An 18,726-nucleotide genomic window follows, 5' to 3' on the forward strand; every position below is an offset into this window, starting at 1 on the left:
TCCCCACCAACATTAGCTTACAGTCTTGTAAGATTATATATAATCAGGTGTATTATTTACTCTTGGTTTGTAGACTGTTACTGGAAGGCCATATGGAATTGCAAAAAGAGCCATTCCTGACTCGGGAACTATAGGTTCCCAATGCTAGTTTTCTACAGGTTTTACTTACCTGCCATGACCTTTGTTCTAACAGGTTGTGATGGCTCACTGGGTTCCCCAAAGCCGGCCTTATTCTCAGCGGTTACTCTGAATTGATACTCCTCTCCTTCTGTGAGGCCCTGTACTTCAAACTGTAGGACAGGTACAGTCTTCTTTGATGCTTTTGACCACCTTATGCCCTTTCTTTCCTTCTTCTCAACCATGTAACCTGTGATGTCACTGCCTCCATCATCAGCTGGTCTCTTCCATGTAATTGTAGCAGTTCTACCTCCAACATTTTCCACCTCTGGTCTTGCTGGGGGGCCTGGGGGGCCTATAAGAAACAGATGTTTTGCTTAGACTGATTATGCAGAGAGGGAATGTACACTGTTCGTAATTAGTTCTGCTTACCATAATTATCCACCATTTTCACAGGCTCTGAATTTGAAAAATCACCAGCTCCAGTATGGTTGACAGCTGATACACGGAATATGTATTCATTCCCTTGGATTAGTTTATTTGCAACAAAATGGCAGTCAATAACCTTTTCTGCAAGAATTGTCCAAAGAAGACGGCTTGTTTCCCTCTTTTCTAGAATGTAATACTCAATTGCAGAGCCGCCATCTTCACTAGGTGGTGCCCAGGTCAAAGTAACCTTTTCAGATGATATGCCACTTGTTTCAATTGGTCCCGGGGGCCCAGGAACATCCAACACCTTTACTTTGACATTCTCTTCTTTGACACCAAATGGATTGCTTGCTGTAATGGTATACTCCCCTGAATCCTTTCTGCTTGCATATTTGATAAATAGAGTAGAGGACGTAGCAGTCGTTTCAATCTGGCATATATCTGATGGCTTGAAGTACTTTCCTCCTTTTGACCAGACAGAACTTGGTGCAGGTTTGCCTAAAATACTTGTTGCTGTAATAACTATTGTGTCTCCAGCTCTGACCGTAAGCCCTTCCTTTACTGTGGGGTCAATAATAATGGTTGGTGCCGCTGTGGGATAATGAAAGAAAAGTATTTTAAATATGTACTCCATTCAAATGCAAATAAGCATTAGTCAAGCAACATAGAAAAAACATTACCATATTCATCCATGCAGACAAGAGTATCGGTTTGTTCAGATGGTGGACTTATTGCCCCAGCTGCATTCTTGGCTCTGATTCTGAATTCGAACTTGCAACCCTCCTGCAAGTTAGCCACAGTATATGCACATTCCACAACGTTTACAGTGTTGGCTTTCACCCAGACCTTGGTAGGAAGGTCACGTCTCTCAACAATGTAACCTGTAAGTCTGTGTCCACCATCATACTGAGGTTCGGTCCATTGAAGTGTTACGGTACTTCTTGTGATGCTGATTACATCAGGTTTACCAGGAGGATCTAAAATAGGGCAAACAGTTTAAAATATAATAGTATACTGTGAAACTGAATAGAGTAAATATTGCAATTAGTAATAGGCCTTACTTACCAATAGGATCCAATGCAACCATTGGCTCAGTTGGAGGACTTGGCTTACCAACACCAGCCAAATTTATAGCCATCACTCTAAACTCATATTCCAGGCCCTCAGTTAAACCTTTTACTTTGAAGTCTTTCATTTTTAAAGGTGTTGGGTTAGCTCTTTTCCATAACATGCTGTTTCTTTCCTTGAATTCCACATGATATCCTGAAAACACATGTATCTTATATAATTATGAATGATCAAATACAGATTTTTAAATAAATTTTTAAAGTTATAAATGTTTTAACACCTGTAATTGGTGAACCGCCTGTTTTTCGTGGATCAGACCAAGCCAAAGTTGCTGAGTCATGACGCATGCTCAAGATTTGTGGTGCAGGCGGAGCATCAGGTACATCTGATGGAAATATATAAATGTTAAATTGAGTTTATTATAATATGCAATTGTTGTAATTGAGAAGAATCCTAAAGTGCGCTTACTGAATGGATGCTTGGCAACCATAGGTTCAGATTTGAGACCTTCCCCAACTCCATATTTGTTTTCTGCAGAAACTCTGAAGATATATTCCGTTCCTTCGTGGAGACCGGACACTCTATAACTGTTTGTGTCCGCTGCTGAGGAAACAGTTACCCACATATTTGTAATGGAATCACGTTTCTCTAGAATGTAGTTGGTGACTTCTGATCCTCCGTCATCTTTAGGAACACCCCATTTTAAGGTAGCTCCATCAGCTGTTACTTCCTTAAACTTGACAGGTCCTGTACAAATACCTGGTTTGCCAACGACTCTTACAAAGATAGAGGATTCTTTTGATCCTGCACTATTACGAAGAGTGATAGTATATTTTGCAGCATCACTCCTCTGGCAGTCCCGAATCAGGAGAGTTGTATTAACAGCAGTAGATTCCACACAAACTCTTCCAGTGTCAGTCAAATTTTCATCTTCACCCTTCTTCCATGAGACTGTTGGGACAGGTTTACCACTGATAGGAATCTTGAGTCGAACAGTGCTTCCCTCTTTTGCTATGTAGCTCAAGTTTGGCAAATCCCGTAAATCACAGCTGGGATAAACTGCACAAAGAAATAGAAAAAGTTAGAGACAGTAGACATATGGTAAGTAATTTAATATTCTATTATATATTATCAATACATTATATACTCTCACCAAAAACATCCTTTGCCACAATTGAGAGTTCCTTAACTGGACCATCGCCCGCATCGTTGGTTGCCATTACTCTATATTTGTATTCCCTTCCTTCATGAAGATCTTTACCACTATATTGCATGTTCTTGGATCTTAAAAGCTCCTTCCATTTGTCCTCACCATTAAGAACTTCAAGCACATATGCAATTATTCGACTACCACCATCACTAACTGGTTTCTTCCATGAAAGCGTGCATGAATCTCTGGTTACTAGCAAGGCCTTGAAGTCCAAAACTGGTCCAGGTTGTTCTGAAAAAAAAAAAAAAAATTAATAGATTATATAGTCCTTGTGGTACATATGACAGTATAATTTAGATACTTATATTAAAACATTTACAAACAATTGTAAAAGCTGTTCACTCACCAGAGGCTCTGACAGCATCTGCTGTTTCAATAGGCTCACCAGTACCATACTTATTCTGAGCCATGACTCTAAAGTAGTAGGATCTACCAGGCTCCAGGCCCTCAATCCTGAAAGATGTTTTGTCACAGGTTGAAACTGTGGACCATGCTTTTCTCTCTGCATCACGTTTTTCTACTATGTAACCTGTGATTTCACTTCCACCATCAATTAGTGGCTCATCCCACATGATAGATGTACTGTCCTTTGTTGTTTCTTTCACCATCAGGTTTAGCGGTGGGCCTGGTGTATCTGTTTGGTGGTAAACAAAATGGCAGTGAAGTATTTTTTTTTATGTATTTTCTTTTAGCAAAACTCATACTACATATTTTACTGATATCCATGAACTTACCAATAACTTTAACAACAACTGTGTACATCTTCATGCCACTGATACTATCAAGGTTGAGAATGTATTTTCCTGCATCATTTCTATTAGCTTTTTCAACATAAACCATTGTGTCAGTGTCTGTGGCTTTAATGACGATTCCCTGTCTGTACTTTATGTTGGTGTTCATCTTGGCCCACGTGACCTTTGGAACAGGACGGCCTTTAATTTTGGCATGAAGTTTCATTGGAGCACCAGCATGAAGCACCAATGTATCCTTCAGCACTGCATCAAGTTCAGCCTCAGGTGCAACTGAAATTAAATTAAAATAATTTTTTAAGTTATAATTGTACCAAATGTGTTCTGTGTATGTTGTGTTATGTAATAATTATTGTATAAATAACTTTCATGCTTTTAAAAATTAATTTCAAGTCTTAAATTCATACCAAACACATCCTTTGCAACATGTTTATCTGGGACTTCACATGGCTGACTAAAGCCAACTTTGTTCACAGCACTGACACGTAGTTGATATTCTGATTTCTCCAAGAGTCCAGTGACAACATAGTGTGTGTCCTGTAGGTTCTTTGGGACATTGCATCTGATCCAGTCTGTTGTATCTGTTCTCCTGCATTCAACTAGATATCCCAAAATTTCACTTCCACCATCATTTGCAGGTTTAGTCCAAGATAAGCTAATAGTGCTGTTACTTGTGTCTGTAACCTTAGGGGAAATCGGTGGTCCAGGAGGATCTGTCAATGACATTATTAGAAATTAAAATCGATAATTAAATACTTTCAAATGTGATGTGAATAACATTGTAAACTGACTTACAAATAGGATCAACTGCAGCAGCATAATTTGATGGCTCACTGGGTTTTCCAAGTCCAGCTTTGTTAACCGCAATAACTCTAAACTCATATTGAGCCCCTTCTGAGAGACCTCCAACTTCAAGCGATCTTGCAAGTAATGGTTTCCTATTCACTTTGGTCCAGTTTAATTCTTTGGTTTCACGCTTCTCAACAATATATCCAAGAATAGTAGAGTTGCCATCATCAGAGGGTTCCTTCCAGCTTACAGTCATTTTCTCTTTTGTGATATTTGTAATGATTGGTGGATCACATTGTCCAGGAACAGCTGTTAATAGCAAGCATAACAGTGTAAATCTTTGTTGCATATCATAACAGATAATACAGATAAACCATTTTATACATATATACGATATTTGAGTATATATGAATATGCAAGAGGACATGTGTTATCACAACAAAAGGTTGTCTTAAAACTTTATCTTACTGAAAGGGTCTTTTGCAACAACAGGATCCGAGAGGATGGCATCGCCAGCTCCAAATCGGTTTTCAGCACGTACTCGGAACTGGTATTCATGACCCATAATTAGCCTTTCCACACAAAATTCAGTGGTATCACGGCTGATTGTAGCAGAAACCTGGGCCCAATTAGCCCGACTTGACTCACGCTTATCCACAATATAGTTTGTAATTGGTGAACCACCATCTGCAAGTGGAGCTGTCCAGCTCAATTTTACACGATCAGAAAATACCTCTTTTAAATTGATAGAGGCAGGTGGACCAGGTATATCTGCATAAAGGAAATTAAATGTGTCACATGAAATGGTGGCAATGAATTATCTAATATTTCATTAAATATTTTATAATGAAATCAATGTACTCATTCACTGAAACTATTTCATATACATTTGTAAGATGGCAAGGTGCTATAGTGTATTAATATATAATACAGACCCAAAACTGTGAGCTGGATGTCTGCTGTCTTAGAACCACTTGCGTTCTCAGCAAGAATGCTGTACACCCCTGTATGGAGTTTTGTAACTGCAGTGAGGTTTAGAGAAAATAGGTGTCTCTTTTGTGACATCTTCATATCTTTATCCATGCTCAACACTTTTCCATCCTTGCTCCATGTAACTTTTGGCATCGGTTTGCCAAAAACTTCAGCTTCAAGGCAAATATCTGACCCAGCTTTCTTTGGCACCATCTTCTTCATCTGTATTGACAGTTCTATTCTGGGAGGAACTGTGAACAATAAAATGTATAAAGAATGAAACAATTTAACACTGTACTCAAAGCTGAAAAGTAAACTGTCCATAAACAAAACCCACCATTTTCTGCAGACACCAGAATAGGGTCACTGACTTCAGATGGCCTGCTAATGTTAATGGCTGTTTTTGCAATAACCCTAAATTGATACTGGGCACCCTCATCCAATCCAGAAACAGTGTACTCTTCACGAGGTACATTCTGACTGCTTGTGTTGCATCGCACCCAGTTGTCTCCAGGAATCTTCAAGGCTTCAACATAGTATCCAATGATCTTGCTTCCACCATCATTCTTTGGTTTGGACCAAACCAGTGTAACTCTGTTTTTGGTCACATCAAGTACCTCTGGTTTACCTGGAGCATCTGTAACGGCATAGATGAATGTATTTTCAGAATAATGTAACACAAGTGAATTTAAATTAACAAATATTTTACATTGACCTACCCACTGGTGTTCTTGTTGTGACAAAATCTGTCTTTGCACTTGGTTTGCCCTGTCCTGCACGGTTAATAGCAGATACTCTGAAAGTGTATTCCAGACCTTCAATTAGACCAGCACAAGGATATTCAGTTGTTCGCACAACTGAATCATTAGCCTTAACCCATAAGAGACTATTCCTCTCTTTTCGCTCAATGTAATATCCAGTAATTGGACTGCCACCATCCGACTCCGGCTTATCCCAAGCCACAAACATGCAGTCCTTATTTATTTTTGTAATGCGACAGTTCAAGGGTTCACCAGGAACATCTGGAAAAAATACAGTATGTATCATATCATAAACAACATTTCTTTTACTCACAATTATATAATTACTAACAACGATCTTGCTTTCAACTTACCAAATGGGAATTTAGCTATCATCCTCTCAGATGTAATGGGGTCAGAAATTCCATAACGATTCTCTGCACGAACACGGAATATATACTCCGTTCCAGGAACAAGTTTCCCAAGTCTGCAACAGGTCTTGCCACAGCTGGAAACGGCATTAACCCAGTCACCTCTGCTCACATTACATTTCTCAACCACATAGTTAGTGATATTGCTACCACCATCTTGAAGTGGCTTGTTCCAAGACAATGTGCAGGCATCAGAGTCAATGTCACTTATTTCAAATGGGGGCTCAGGTGGTCCAGGAATATCTGCAAAAAGTATTACAGTGTTAGTTTTAGTTCATTTTTAGAATGCTGTAAAGCAATGCATAAAAAAATTCACATATGTATGTGGAATCCATATAGCTGCAGAAATATGAAAATGTATCCTAGGCACACTCTACTCTGTCCATCAGTGAAAAGCAATTGTATACCTACAGTACTGTGCAAAAGTCTTGAGCACCTTGTTTTTAGTAAAAATTTTGTTACAGATGTTTATTTTAAGACTTCTGCATTATTTAGCCAGTACTTTTTATATATCCAAACATTACTTTTCCAACAAAAAAAATAAAATTTTACAGAATATTGTTTGTAATGAAGGCTACTCGTTTTCAGTCAAAGTCTCTATAAGAACTGTGGCAGATTCTCAGTTGTAAGATTCTAAGATGTTCAGTAAAACTTGCCAGCCAAGTTCCCTATAAAACTGCACAAATTGCACCTGAGACTACTGTTTTGTTGTTATTGTTGTTGTCTTACAAAGTAAAATGTTGTCAGACCAAGTAATGACTTTGTTTAGGTTATTACATTTTACTGCTCTTTATTGTATTTTTTATGTAGAAATGTTTAATTTCATTATTTTTGAAGGCATCTTTGCTTTCGCAGCAATTTTTGTATGTGCACTGACTTTAGCATAGTACTGTATATGTTAGATGAACATAAAAAATGGCCAGTGAGTTTAGGTACAAGGGATGTGTACCTAATAAACTGGCAGCTGAGTGTATGTGATTTATCTACTTAAAAATACTAACCTTTAATGACAATTTTCATAACTTGTTCCACCTTTCCTGAGCTGTTCTCGGCAACAAGGCTATATTGACCACTGTCTATTCTTGAGACATCTTTGATGATGAGCACACACATGTTCTGGGATTTGTGTACTGCAAGGCGGCTTGAGGGGACCACATTGTCATCTCCTTGCTTCCACTGACACACAGGTGCTGGCTTCCCAGATACAAGAGCTTCAACTCTCACTTTTGCTCCTGCTTTTGCAGTGACAAGCTCTGACATGATCACCTTGGGTTCCACTATAAAACAAACATAGAATATTTTCAAATGAATTATACCTTTAAGAGCCAAATTATTTTACATAAAATTTGAATACAGTAACTTACACATTTGTTCTTTAATCTCATATGCTTCTTTGGTTTCAGTGGGAAGACTAGCTCCCATGGCATTTCTTGCAGCTACTCTGAAGCGATATTTCCTTCCCTCCTTCAGCCCAACAACAGAGATACATAAATCTTTCACAACAGTATATGGTGTCCATTCTTTCTTTTCCGCATGGACTTCTTCCTCCTTCACCACTGGTGGTGGTGGTGGGGGGGGTACAGGTTCAGCACCGGGCTCCACCTCACTTTCACCCACCACTGGTTCCTTGGTTGTTTTGGGCTCAGGAAGCATAAGGTAGTCAATTATGTAGCCATCAATCTTAGCTCCACCATCCCTCATTGGTTTCACCCAGCCCACCTTAGCACTGTTCTTAGTAATCTCCAAAACATCAACCTTCTGTGGTGGGTCAGGTTTACCTAAGGCCAACAAATAATTACAAAAAGATTCTAGACATCCTAACAATTTTTCAAGTTACACGATACTTACTGATAGGATCCGAAGCCAGATATGATCTCTGTGTGGCTTTTGGAACACCTGGACCATATGCATTCACTGCAGTAACGCTGAAGCAATATTCTGTTCCTGGTACAAGGTTGCTGACTTTAAATGTTGTTTTGTCGACATCAGTTTTAACTGTTGCCCAAGTCTTGCGATCTATTTCACGTTTCTGAACAATATAATGAGTTACTTCACTGCCGCCATCATTTTCAGGTGGGGACCATGAGAGGTTGCAAGATACCGTTGTAATGTCTGTGGCCTCCAGACCAACAACTGGTCCAGGTGTGTCTGTCAAAACATTTGAATGAAATGGTGAAATCTCAGTGTAAATAAAACTGTTGCTTACATTATAGAAGAAAATATTTGGTCTACTTACCTAGTACTTTTACATTGATAAATACAGCTTTTTCCCCTGCTGGGCTTGTTACAGTCAGTGAATATTTGCCTGAATCATCACGGGTGGTATCAGGGATGACAAGGAATGTCATTGTGTCAATGAGATCCACATGACCCTTCTTGACAACATTATCAATTCCCATTCTTCTCCATTGCACCTTGGGAGGTGGTCGTCCCCTGACGGTTGCAACTATTCTTATTGGGCAGCCAGCCCTAACAGTAAGACCTTTCTTTAGCTCAGCATCTAAAACAACTTCAGGGGCCTCTGTTTGAGAGAAAAACAAAACACACACACACACGCACACACACACACACACACACAATATAAACACAAAGTTGAAAACCATGGCACTGGAGAACTCCTGATTGTTTGTAGAACTTGTTCAGACAAACTCACCAAAAATGTCTCGTGGAGAAACAGCTCCCTCAAGATTAGTTGGTTGGCTCAAACCTATCTGGTTTTGTGCAGAAACACGGAATTCGTACTCAAGATTCTCATCCAGACTTGTTACTGTGAACTCTGTTCCAATCAGCTGTGCAGCAATGTTGCACCTCTTCCATCCTTCATCCCCCTTCTTTCCTGTACCCTTGACTCTGAGCTCAACTACATATCCAATGAGTGGAGCACCACCATCATGTGTAGGCTTTGTCCATCCAAGAGTGATTGATGTCTTGGAACTATCAGTCACCTTTAAGTTTCCAACAGGACCAGGAGGTCCTGCATACGAAAAAACAGTTATTAAATCAAGAAAAAAATAACAAAACATTTACAATAAGTAGACAAGTTTATATTTAGGTAAATGTTAAGTTTAACTAAACATACCAACAGGATCCCTTGCAGTGAATGTTCTAGATGGCTTGCTTGCATCACCAACTCCAATCTCATTCTCAGCTTTTACTCGGAATTGGTATTCATGATTAGGCAACAATCCTGTTACAGTCAAATGTGTACTGGTAATAGGAGATTTAGTAACTGGTGCCCATCTAATGCCATGTTCTTCTTTCTTTTCAAGAATATAACCAGTGATGGGTTTTCCACCATCATTATCAGGGGAGCACCATGCAACTGTCATTTCATCTTTTGCAACTTTGGTCACCTCAGGCGCATCTGGAGCACCAGGTCTACTGAACTGGGTCCTTGCAATAATAGACTCTGTTTGTACAGCAGGTCCAGTCCCCATCTTGTTCTCTGCCCTTACTCTGAAGATGTACTCGTTTCCTTCAATTAGACGAGTTACATTAGCAGATTTTTTAATAACAGCTGAAGAATGAATTGACCAGACACCTCTCTTTGTCTCACATTTCTCAATGATGTAGTTATAAATTTCACATCCACCATCATCCTCGGGCTCTTCCCATTCCAACTTGCATCTATCCACTGAAATGCCTGACACCTTGAGATCTCTAATGGGCCCAGGCCTGTCAAGAACATTCACTTTAGCCTCAGCAGTACAGGTTCCAGCGGCATTTGTTGCAGTGACAGTATATTGTCCAGCATCTGCTCTTTTTGCATTTGTAAGCAGGAATTTAGAGAAGTTAACACCAGACTCAACCTGTAGTCGAGGACTTCGATTGATATCTACAGAGTCACCTTCTTTAGCCCATTTGATATCTGGTTGTGGTTTGCCTTTAACCTCTGCCTCAATTGGAATGGAATCCCCAGCTTTAACTACCAGAACACCTTCCAACTTGACATGTAGCTCAGGAACTGCAAGTTCCTCCTTTACAAGAACTTCAGCGGTAGTCACCCAGTTGCTCTCTCCTCCTTCATTTTTTGTTTGTACTCTAAACTGATATATTTGGTTTTCTATGCATCTGTCAGCCATGAAATATGTCTCTTTAATAGCACCTTTGTGGAGTCTTTCCCATTCTTCTGCTTCTTTTGGTTTCTTTTCCACATGATAAGCAAGATTGCGACTACCACCATCATATTCTGGCTTTTTCCATTTAAGGAAGACAAAGGTTTTTCCAATTTCAGAGATATGGAAATTCTCTGGATCACCAGGTTTCTCAACTGGGTCAACAGCAAGGACTGCTGTTTTTGTTTCTGTTGGCGGTCCTGCACCAATTTTGTTCTCTGCGCTAACACGGAAGAAATATTCACAGTTCTCAACAAGTGGAGCCTTCACAAGACGTTTGGTGCAATCGGATGAAACAATTGTCCATCCCCTTTGACTAGGTTGACGACACTCAATTATGTAATTTGTAATTTCAGTGCCACCGTTGTCCTCTGGATTTTCCCAAGACACCATGCAGGATTCCTTGGTCACATATGCAACCTTCAAGTTCTGGCAAGCTCCAGGAATGTCAAGCACATTAACAATGATTGTAGCATTTGCTTGACCACTGCTATTTTTAGCTTGAATTGCATATTTTCCATAATCTCCTCGTAAAGCATCCTGAATGACTAGTTCAGCAAGTGGAAAGTTGTTAATCATCTCTGTACGCTTGTCTCTGCCTAAGGCTCTAGCATCCTTAGTCCATGTGATTTCAGGATCGGGTCTGCCTTTAACTCTGGTGACAAGGCTGATGATCTGTCCTGCCCGAACTGTTACAAGGTCACGGCAAGCAACATCAACAGTAATTTCTGGAGGAACAAGGATGTCTTTGGCAAGTACTGTCTCTGTCAACTCTCGTGGCTCTCCATCCCCAACTTTGTTAGATGCTCTAATACGGATTCTGTACTCTGTGCCTTCAATAAGTCCAGGGACTCTGAAAGCGCATTGCTTGATAAGGTCCTTATTGATCCTGTCCCACTGTGCAGAGCCAGATTTCTGGCATTCAACAACATAGCCTAAAATAGGGCTACCACCATCTCTGTTAGGCTTGGTCCACACCAAATCTGCATATGACTTGCTCCAGTCCTTCAGTCTTATGTTACTTGGAGGTCCAGGAGGAGCAATTGGGCGTGTGGCTTTTATTTGGTCTGAAGGATAGGAAGGCTCACTTACACCAGCAACATTTTCAGCAAAAATTCTGAATTCATAGATGTTGCCCTCAGAAAGACCAGAGACTCTGTAGCGAAGATCCAAGACTGGTGTTTTATTTACACGAATCCATTTACCAGTCATCTCCCTGCGTTCCACAATGTAGCCACTAACTGGACTTCCACCATTGGTTTCTGGTTCAGTCCATGACAATGTCACAGCATTTTCTGTGATATCAGAACATGTTGGTCGCCCTGGAGGGCCTGGTGGATCAAACATATGCTTGGCAATAGTGGGAGGACTTTCAAGAGCAGCGCCAATGCCAATCTTGTTCTCAGCACGAATGCGTACGATATATTCACGACCCTTCTCTAAACGTGGCACCTTAGCTTTGGTGCTGTTACTTCCAGAACTCACAACAGACCATGGCTCCCAAGACTTCTTGACATCCTTCTTTTCAACAATGTAGTTCATCAGTGGTGTGCCGCCATCATCCTTAGGTGGACGCCACTGGATAACCATGTGATCAGGAGTAACCGTAAGGATGTTGACAGGTCCAAGCGGAGGACCAGGAAGATCAAGTACTGTTACATGGAGAGCAACTGATTTGCTTCCTGCAGGATTTGAAACAGTAAGTATATATTCTCCACTGTCTATCCTTGCACAATCAGCAATGGTTAGAACTGTTGAAGTTCCTTCAGTATCAATCTTGAATTTGCCCTCCGTTTTCAGCTCATTGCCATCACTTAGCCATTTGGGTGTTGGAATTGGTATTCCCTTCATCACTGCAGGGAGTACAATTGTGCTTCCAGCCTTTACAGTAAGACCCTCAATGAGCTTCACATCAACTTCAATAGATGGTGCCGCTGTAAATAAATAAATAAATAAATAAATAAATAAACAAGTATATGTTTATATATTAATATCTTAGTATATACTTATAAATTAATATCTTACAGACCATATTAATGTATTTATGTATTTATTTATTTACACATATAGTGTTGGACAGAGACCATACCAATGTAGACTTGAGGTTCTTAGTGGTAAATACTAGATACCAAAATATTTGATATTTGATATAGCTATAGAGGCTTTTGTGCAAATGTGTGTTAAATATGTCTCCTTAAATATATGAAAAATAAAACATCTCTACTTCTGACCATGTTGATGAACAACGAAAGGCTATGGCTCTTATACAGTACTGTGTATATATGGTATTACATATAATACCTATTATACATAAGTAATACAAGATCTTATCAGATCATAATCACAAAGTATCACATAAATCTTACAAGTTTTCTCCTGGCAAGTAATTGGTACAGTGGTATCTGGTCGACTAATGCCGATTGCATTTTGAGATTTTACACGGAATCTGTAGGTTTTTCCTTCTTCAAGTCCAGTAACATGGCAGTTGGCATTGCTGACAGTTTTGAAGGTGACCCAATCAGTGGCCCCTTCTACTTGATGTTCAACAATAAATCCAGTAATTTCACTTCCACCAGTGCGATCAGGCCACTCCCATTCAAGCCATACTTCAGTTTTTTCTGCATCTACATGGTGCAAATTCTTAGGAGGGCCAGGAGGATCTGGAGACAATAAAAATATTAAGTTTTGTGTTAATTATATTACTTTATGCTTAACTAATTTGCTAAATTCAATGCATGGTGTTGTTTTACATGATTAGGTTTGCTACCTTGGCTGAACTAAAATGGAACAGAATTGAATAAATTCAGTTCTGACTGAAAGGGAACTGAATCCAAACCTTGAGACATTGATAGTAATAACACCCTCATCATAATTTCACCAAAGTGAATCAAGATATTCTCATATGTTCTAAATTAATACTTACAGAGAGGATCAACTGCTTTGATAGGCTTGTTGGTTTCAACATATGCACTTCTTCCAAACTGATTTTCAGCTGCCACACGGAATAAATACTGAACACCTTCCATTAGGTATAAAGCCATGAGGCTAAGCTTCTTGGACGAGGCACAGACAGGTACCCACTTCTCAGCAGCAACATCTTTTTTCTCCACAACATAGTGAGAGATCACAGCACCACCATCATCCTCTGGCTTTTGCCAGGTTAGATACGCTGACTCACTTGTAACATCTGAGATAGTAAGCTTTCTTGGCGGTCCAGGTTTATCTATGTTGCACAAAAGGTAAAAATAAAATTAATTAACAGGAAAACAAACATGTACGTATGCATGTATGTATGTGGGTATGTGTGTATTTATGTATGATTGAACTATGCATACCAAGTACAAGCACTGTGCATGTTGCTGTCTTTGAGCCTGCTGCATTTTGAATGGTTATAGTATAGTTTCCACAGTCAGCACGGGTACATTTCTTTATATGCAGTTTACTTCCACGTGCTGTGACTTCAATAACACAATGAGCAGGAACATCGTCACCATTTTTCTTCCAAGACACAGTGGGAATTGGCATACCCTTAATCACAGCACTTAGTGTGATATCTGTTCCAATCATAGCAAGATGGTCCCGTGACATATTTGCATCCAGCAGTAACTCTGGCTCCTCTGCAGATAAAAGAGAACAAAATGTGAATAATTAAGATTATTTTGAGACTGCTAAGTTTTAGGAATAGCTCAATAAAACAAAACAATTACCAAGTCTGTCGTGCACTTTAACTGGTTCCTTTACATAAGCAGGCTCAGATTTTCCAGCTGCATTCACAGCCATAATCCTGAAACGGAATTCTTCACCCTCTGGTAGGTTCTTCACAACAAAATTGGTATCAGGGCATGACTCTGGTGTCTCATTGGCCTGCATCCATTCAATTGCGCCAGGCTTCTGATATTCAATAAGGTATCCAAAGATTTTGCCTTTGCCATCATGGCGAGGAACACGCCATGACAGACTCACAGAATCCTTTGTTTTGTCAGTGACCTCAGGTAGAACAGGTGGGCTAGGCAGAACTGCAAAAGTAAATGTGATAATTTAAAGGGAAAATTTTACACAAATGATTTGTGTGCTACAAAACTAAGAGAAATCTTTTATACGATACAAAAATAAGTCAGGGAGTATCCCCACTCTATGGAAACCATACTGAATAGTGTATACCACTGCATATTCAAACAGTGTCCCATTTAGCTGCATAGCAATGAATAGAAGTAGTATATTTGATTTTACACATTACCAAATAAAGGCAATATTTGTTTATTTGTTTCACTTTTAAGGACATTGATGTTTAAGTGTTTTAAAAATAAGTCATGTAGACAATCCAGACAAATGATCAAAATAAATGTGTTATTTTCAAATTAGCAAAACATACATGCTGACCACCAACTTAACTAGAGCTTTTTAAGCTACACTGATCTTTTGTTAATAGTAGATAAAAAAATTTCTGAAAGATCTAACTAATTTTAAAAGTTAGCTAATGGTGGTTAGCAATTGCATTGCTATTAAATTAGCTGTTTATGTTTATTTATTTATTTTTTTACAAGGTGTTATTAAAAGGATAAGAATCACATACCAATAGGATCCTTGGCTAGGATAGGCTTAGAAGGAGGGCTAGGATCTCCAGTACCAATTTCATTCTCTGCTGTGACACGGAATTCATATTCACAGCCTTCAGTGAGATCTTGGACCCTGTACTGGGTAGCAGGGTAGATTGGATCTCTAGTCGCCCTGGCCCATCTCTTAGCAGAAGGCTCCTTCTTTTCTAAGTAGTAGTTAGTAATGGGTTTGCCACCATCACGAGGGCGGTTCCAAAGAACCAGCGCTGAGTCATGGTACACTTCTTTAACTGTAGGCTCGTCAGGTGCCTCAGGTACTCCTAAAAATTTAACCATTAAAATGCTCATTAAAATGGTGAACAATACAATGTCTAAAATATACTTCCACAAACAAACAGATTTCATACTGAAAAGATCCTTGGCCTTCATTTCTTCAGACTCCAGTGGGTCACTGATGCCATACATATTCTCAGCACTGATTCTCAAGATATATACACGGCCTTCCACAAGCTTGGGCACTTTGCAGGTGGTTTTTGTGGTGGCAGATGTTACAGTGGTCCACATGTCCCTGTTAATATCTCTCTTCTCAATTACATAGTTGGAAATTTCGCATCCACCATCATCAAGAGGAGGCTTCCAAGAAATCACCATATGATCTCTATGAACTTCGTCAAATATAACTGGACCTTCAGGTGGCAATGGACGGTCTGAAATGTGTATCCACATAAGAGATCATTAATAATATAGTTTACAATAAAAAAAGAGGATATAAACACACAGTGGTACTTGAAAGTTTGTGATCCCTTTGTATTTTCTATATTTCTGCCTAAATAAAACATTTTTCCAATAGCCTTCTGGCTTGTTCATGTGATCATTAGCAAATGCAGACAGGCAGCAATGTTCTTTTTGAAGAGCAGTGACTTTCTCCTTGCAACCCTGCCATGCACACCATTGTTGTTCAGTGTTCTCCTGCTGGTGAACTCATGACCATTAACATTAGCCAATGTGAGAGAGGCCTTTAGTTGCTTAGAAGTTACCCTGGGTTCCTTTGTGACCTTGTGGACTATTCCATGTCTTGCTCTTGGAGTGATCTTTGTTGGTCGACCACTCCTGGGAAGGGTAACAGTAGTCTTGAATTTTCTCCATCTGTACACAATCTGTCTGACTGTGGATTGGTGGAGTCCAAACTCCTTAGGGATTGTCTTATAACCTTTGCCAGCCTCATGGGCATCAACAATTCTTTTTCTGAGTTTCTCAGGATACACTTCCAAAAACATGTGGTTTGAAGATCAGACTTTGATAGATCGCTGTTCTGTAAATAAATCAGGGCGTTCACTCACACCTGATTTTCATCCCTTTGATTTAACAGCTGATTCTAATTTCACCTTCAAATTAACTGCTAATCCAAAAGGTTCACATATTTTTGCCACTCACAGATATGTAATCTTGTGATCTTGTAATCTTATGATAATTTTCCTCAATAAATAAATGACCAAGTATAATATTCTTGTCATTTGTCTAATTGCATTCTTGTGTGAAAATCTGATGTTTTAGGTCATATTTATGCAGAAATATGGAAGATTTCAAGCACCTGTGTGTGTGTGTGTGTGTGTGTGTGTGTATATATATATATATATATATATATATATATATATATATATATATATATATATATAATTTTTTCAAGAAAAAAAGCCGTACCAACAACAGTGACATTGCAAATGCCTTTGCGGGCCCCAGTACAATTTTCAACTGTAACACAATATCTGCCGCTGTGTTCACGCTGAGCCTTGATAATGCCAAGGCCCATGGTGGTTGGTGTTTTCATGAACTGAACATGTTGATCTGCCTTCAGCTCCTCATCATCTCTTGACCATGTAACAGAAGGGGATGGCTTGCCTGAGTACCGCCCTTGCAGAGCAAAACTTTCTCCAACACGAGCAATAACTTTGTCACGGAAGTCTATTTCAATTGTTGGGGGTTCTGAAATAAATTAAAAGTAATAAATCAGCTCCACACAAAGGAATATGTCTGTGATGACATACACATGTAATTGTTATTTTAGTAAGAACCAGTTTCTCGTACCAAGCTCATCTCTGCATGTGATTGCTTTGGTGCAGAAGGACGGCTTGCCCTGACCAATCTCGTTGACTGCACTCACACGGAATTCATAGCTGTCACCCTCCCGGAGACAATCAAAGGTGAATCTCCTGTCCATCAACTTCTCTTTGGTCAATCTCATAAACTTGTCCTTGCCAATCATGCGTGCCTCTAGAATGTAGGAAGTCACCTCACAACCGCCATCATTCTTTGGTGGCTTCCATGTTACACTAATATAATCTTTAGTGACAGCAGTGACCTCAACTTCCTCTGGACGGTCTGGTGCACCTAATTAAAAAAAAACAGATATCATATTTGTTTAATCATTGTAGTTGTCTTCAATATTTCAGATATTTCAGTATTACTTATGTGCTCTGAATAATATGCTACTATAATATGAAAAATTAGAACAACTTACTTAAACGCTCCCTGATGATAATTTCACATGCAGTTTCACGGAATGGACCAACTCCAACTGCATTTTCAGCTGCAACTCTGAAGAAGTATCCTTTTCCTAAAACAAGATTATTAACCACAGCATTTTGCCTGGCGGCATTATATGAGCATGCTGTCCAAGCTTTGCGTTCAGCTTCACGTTTCTCAATTATGTAGTTAGATATAGGAGAACCGCCGTCATTCTCTGGGAAGAACCATGTCAATTTGCATGAGTCAGTACTAAGATTATCTGCTGTAAAAGGTATACCAACTGGACCAGGAACATCTAGGGAAGGAAATGAAAGGAAATATGTAACAATGTGTTTTCATTTATTTACAGATGTCTAAATACTCCTGTTTACCAAGATAGATGTCTAAATACTCCTGCTTACCAAGAACATCAACAATGACAGTCCTCTTCACCTCTCCTCCAGCATTCTTTGCTGTTAAGCTATAAACACCTTTTTGACTTCTAGTGCAATTCTTAATTACTAATGAAGTGCTGATTGATGTGGTCTCAACAACAGCCTCTGGTGGGACAACTCCACCATCTCTGTTCCATGTGATGGTAGGTGCAGGCTGGCCTGACACATATGCTATGATACGAATCACACCACCTGCATGAATAACAATCCTCTCTTTCATTGACACATCCATTTCAAGTCCTGGTGCAACTGGAATATGAAAACAAATATGTTACAAATTTAAAGAAAAACTAAAGTGTATCCAACTTTTACAAAGAGCAGGTACAATACCATTTTTTTTTAATGAAAGGATATTTTTGCTAAGACTTACTTAATTTTTCCTTCATTTCAAGGACTTCAGCAACTTCTCCTGGTTCACTTAACCCAGCAGCATTGAATGCCAAAACCCTAAACTTGTAAAACCCATTCTCTTTCAGTCCAGTGATTACAAATTTGGTTCCTCTGACTTCTTTTTCTTTGGCCTAAATAATACAATTAATTATAATTAGTAATATTAACACTGATAATTAAAAAACAAAATGCAGTATATT

General features: G+C 39.2%; 1 protein-coding gene across 1 annotated transcript in view; it reads right to left on the bottom strand.

The window, feature by feature from the left end:
* Nucleotides 1-18,726, bottom strand: part of ttn.1 (titin, tandem duplicate 1) — a 147,315-nt gene that overhangs the window by 43,150 nt on the left and 85,439 nt on the right. Inside the window, exons 145-177 of the mRNA XM_053626264.1 lie at nt 18,507-18,657; nt 18,104-18,385; nt 17,695-17,997; nt 17,262-17,564; nt 16,878-17,159; nt 15,584-15,883; nt 15,194-15,496; nt 14,328-14,636; nt 13,956-14,237; nt 13,544-13,843; nt 12,987-13,280; nt 9,585-12,554; nt 9,159-9,479; nt 8,742-9,026; nt 8,354-8,653; nt 7,870-8,283; nt 7,507-7,782; nt 6,449-6,748; nt 6,054-6,356; nt 5,672-5,971; nt 5,298-5,585; nt 4,831-5,133; nt 4,369-4,671; nt 3,981-4,286; nt 3,559-3,846; nt 3,171-3,458; nt 2,768-3,055; nt 2,083-2,673; nt 1,895-1,999; nt 1,612-1,809; nt 1,227-1,523; nt 550-1,137; nt 170-472 (exon numbers count right to left, since the gene is read on the bottom strand). Of these exons, the coding sequence (XP_053482239.1) occupies nt 170-472; nt 550-1,137; nt 1,227-1,523; nt 1,612-1,809; nt 1,895-1,999; nt 2,083-2,673; nt 2,768-3,055; nt 3,171-3,458; nt 3,559-3,846; nt 3,981-4,286; nt 4,369-4,671; nt 4,831-5,133; nt 5,298-5,585; nt 5,672-5,971; nt 6,054-6,356; nt 6,449-6,748; nt 7,507-7,782; nt 7,870-8,283; nt 8,354-8,653; nt 8,742-9,026; nt 9,159-9,479; nt 9,585-12,554; nt 12,987-13,280; nt 13,544-13,843; nt 13,956-14,237; nt 14,328-14,636; nt 15,194-15,496; nt 15,584-15,883; nt 16,878-17,159; nt 17,262-17,564; nt 17,695-17,997; nt 18,104-18,385; nt 18,507-18,657 (12,724 nt within the window). The remainder of the gene's footprint in view (nt 1-169; nt 473-549; nt 1,138-1,226; nt 1,524-1,611; nt 1,810-1,894; nt 2,000-2,082; nt 2,674-2,767; nt 3,056-3,170; nt 3,459-3,558; nt 3,847-3,980; nt 4,287-4,368; nt 4,672-4,830; nt 5,134-5,297; nt 5,586-5,671; nt 5,972-6,053; nt 6,357-6,448; nt 6,749-7,506; nt 7,783-7,869; nt 8,284-8,353; nt 8,654-8,741; nt 9,027-9,158; nt 9,480-9,584; nt 12,555-12,986; nt 13,281-13,543; nt 13,844-13,955; nt 14,238-14,327; nt 14,637-15,193; nt 15,497-15,583; nt 15,884-16,877; nt 17,160-17,261; nt 17,565-17,694; nt 17,998-18,103; nt 18,386-18,506; nt 18,658-18,726) is intronic.

Source organism: Ictalurus furcatus, chromosome 6 (genome assembly GCF_023375685.1).
Source record: "Ictalurus furcatus strain D&B chromosome 6, Billie_1.0, whole genome shotgun sequence".
In the NCBI taxonomy this organism is placed as follows: domain Eukaryota; kingdom Metazoa; phylum Chordata; class Actinopteri; order Siluriformes; family Ictaluridae; genus Ictalurus; species Ictalurus furcatus.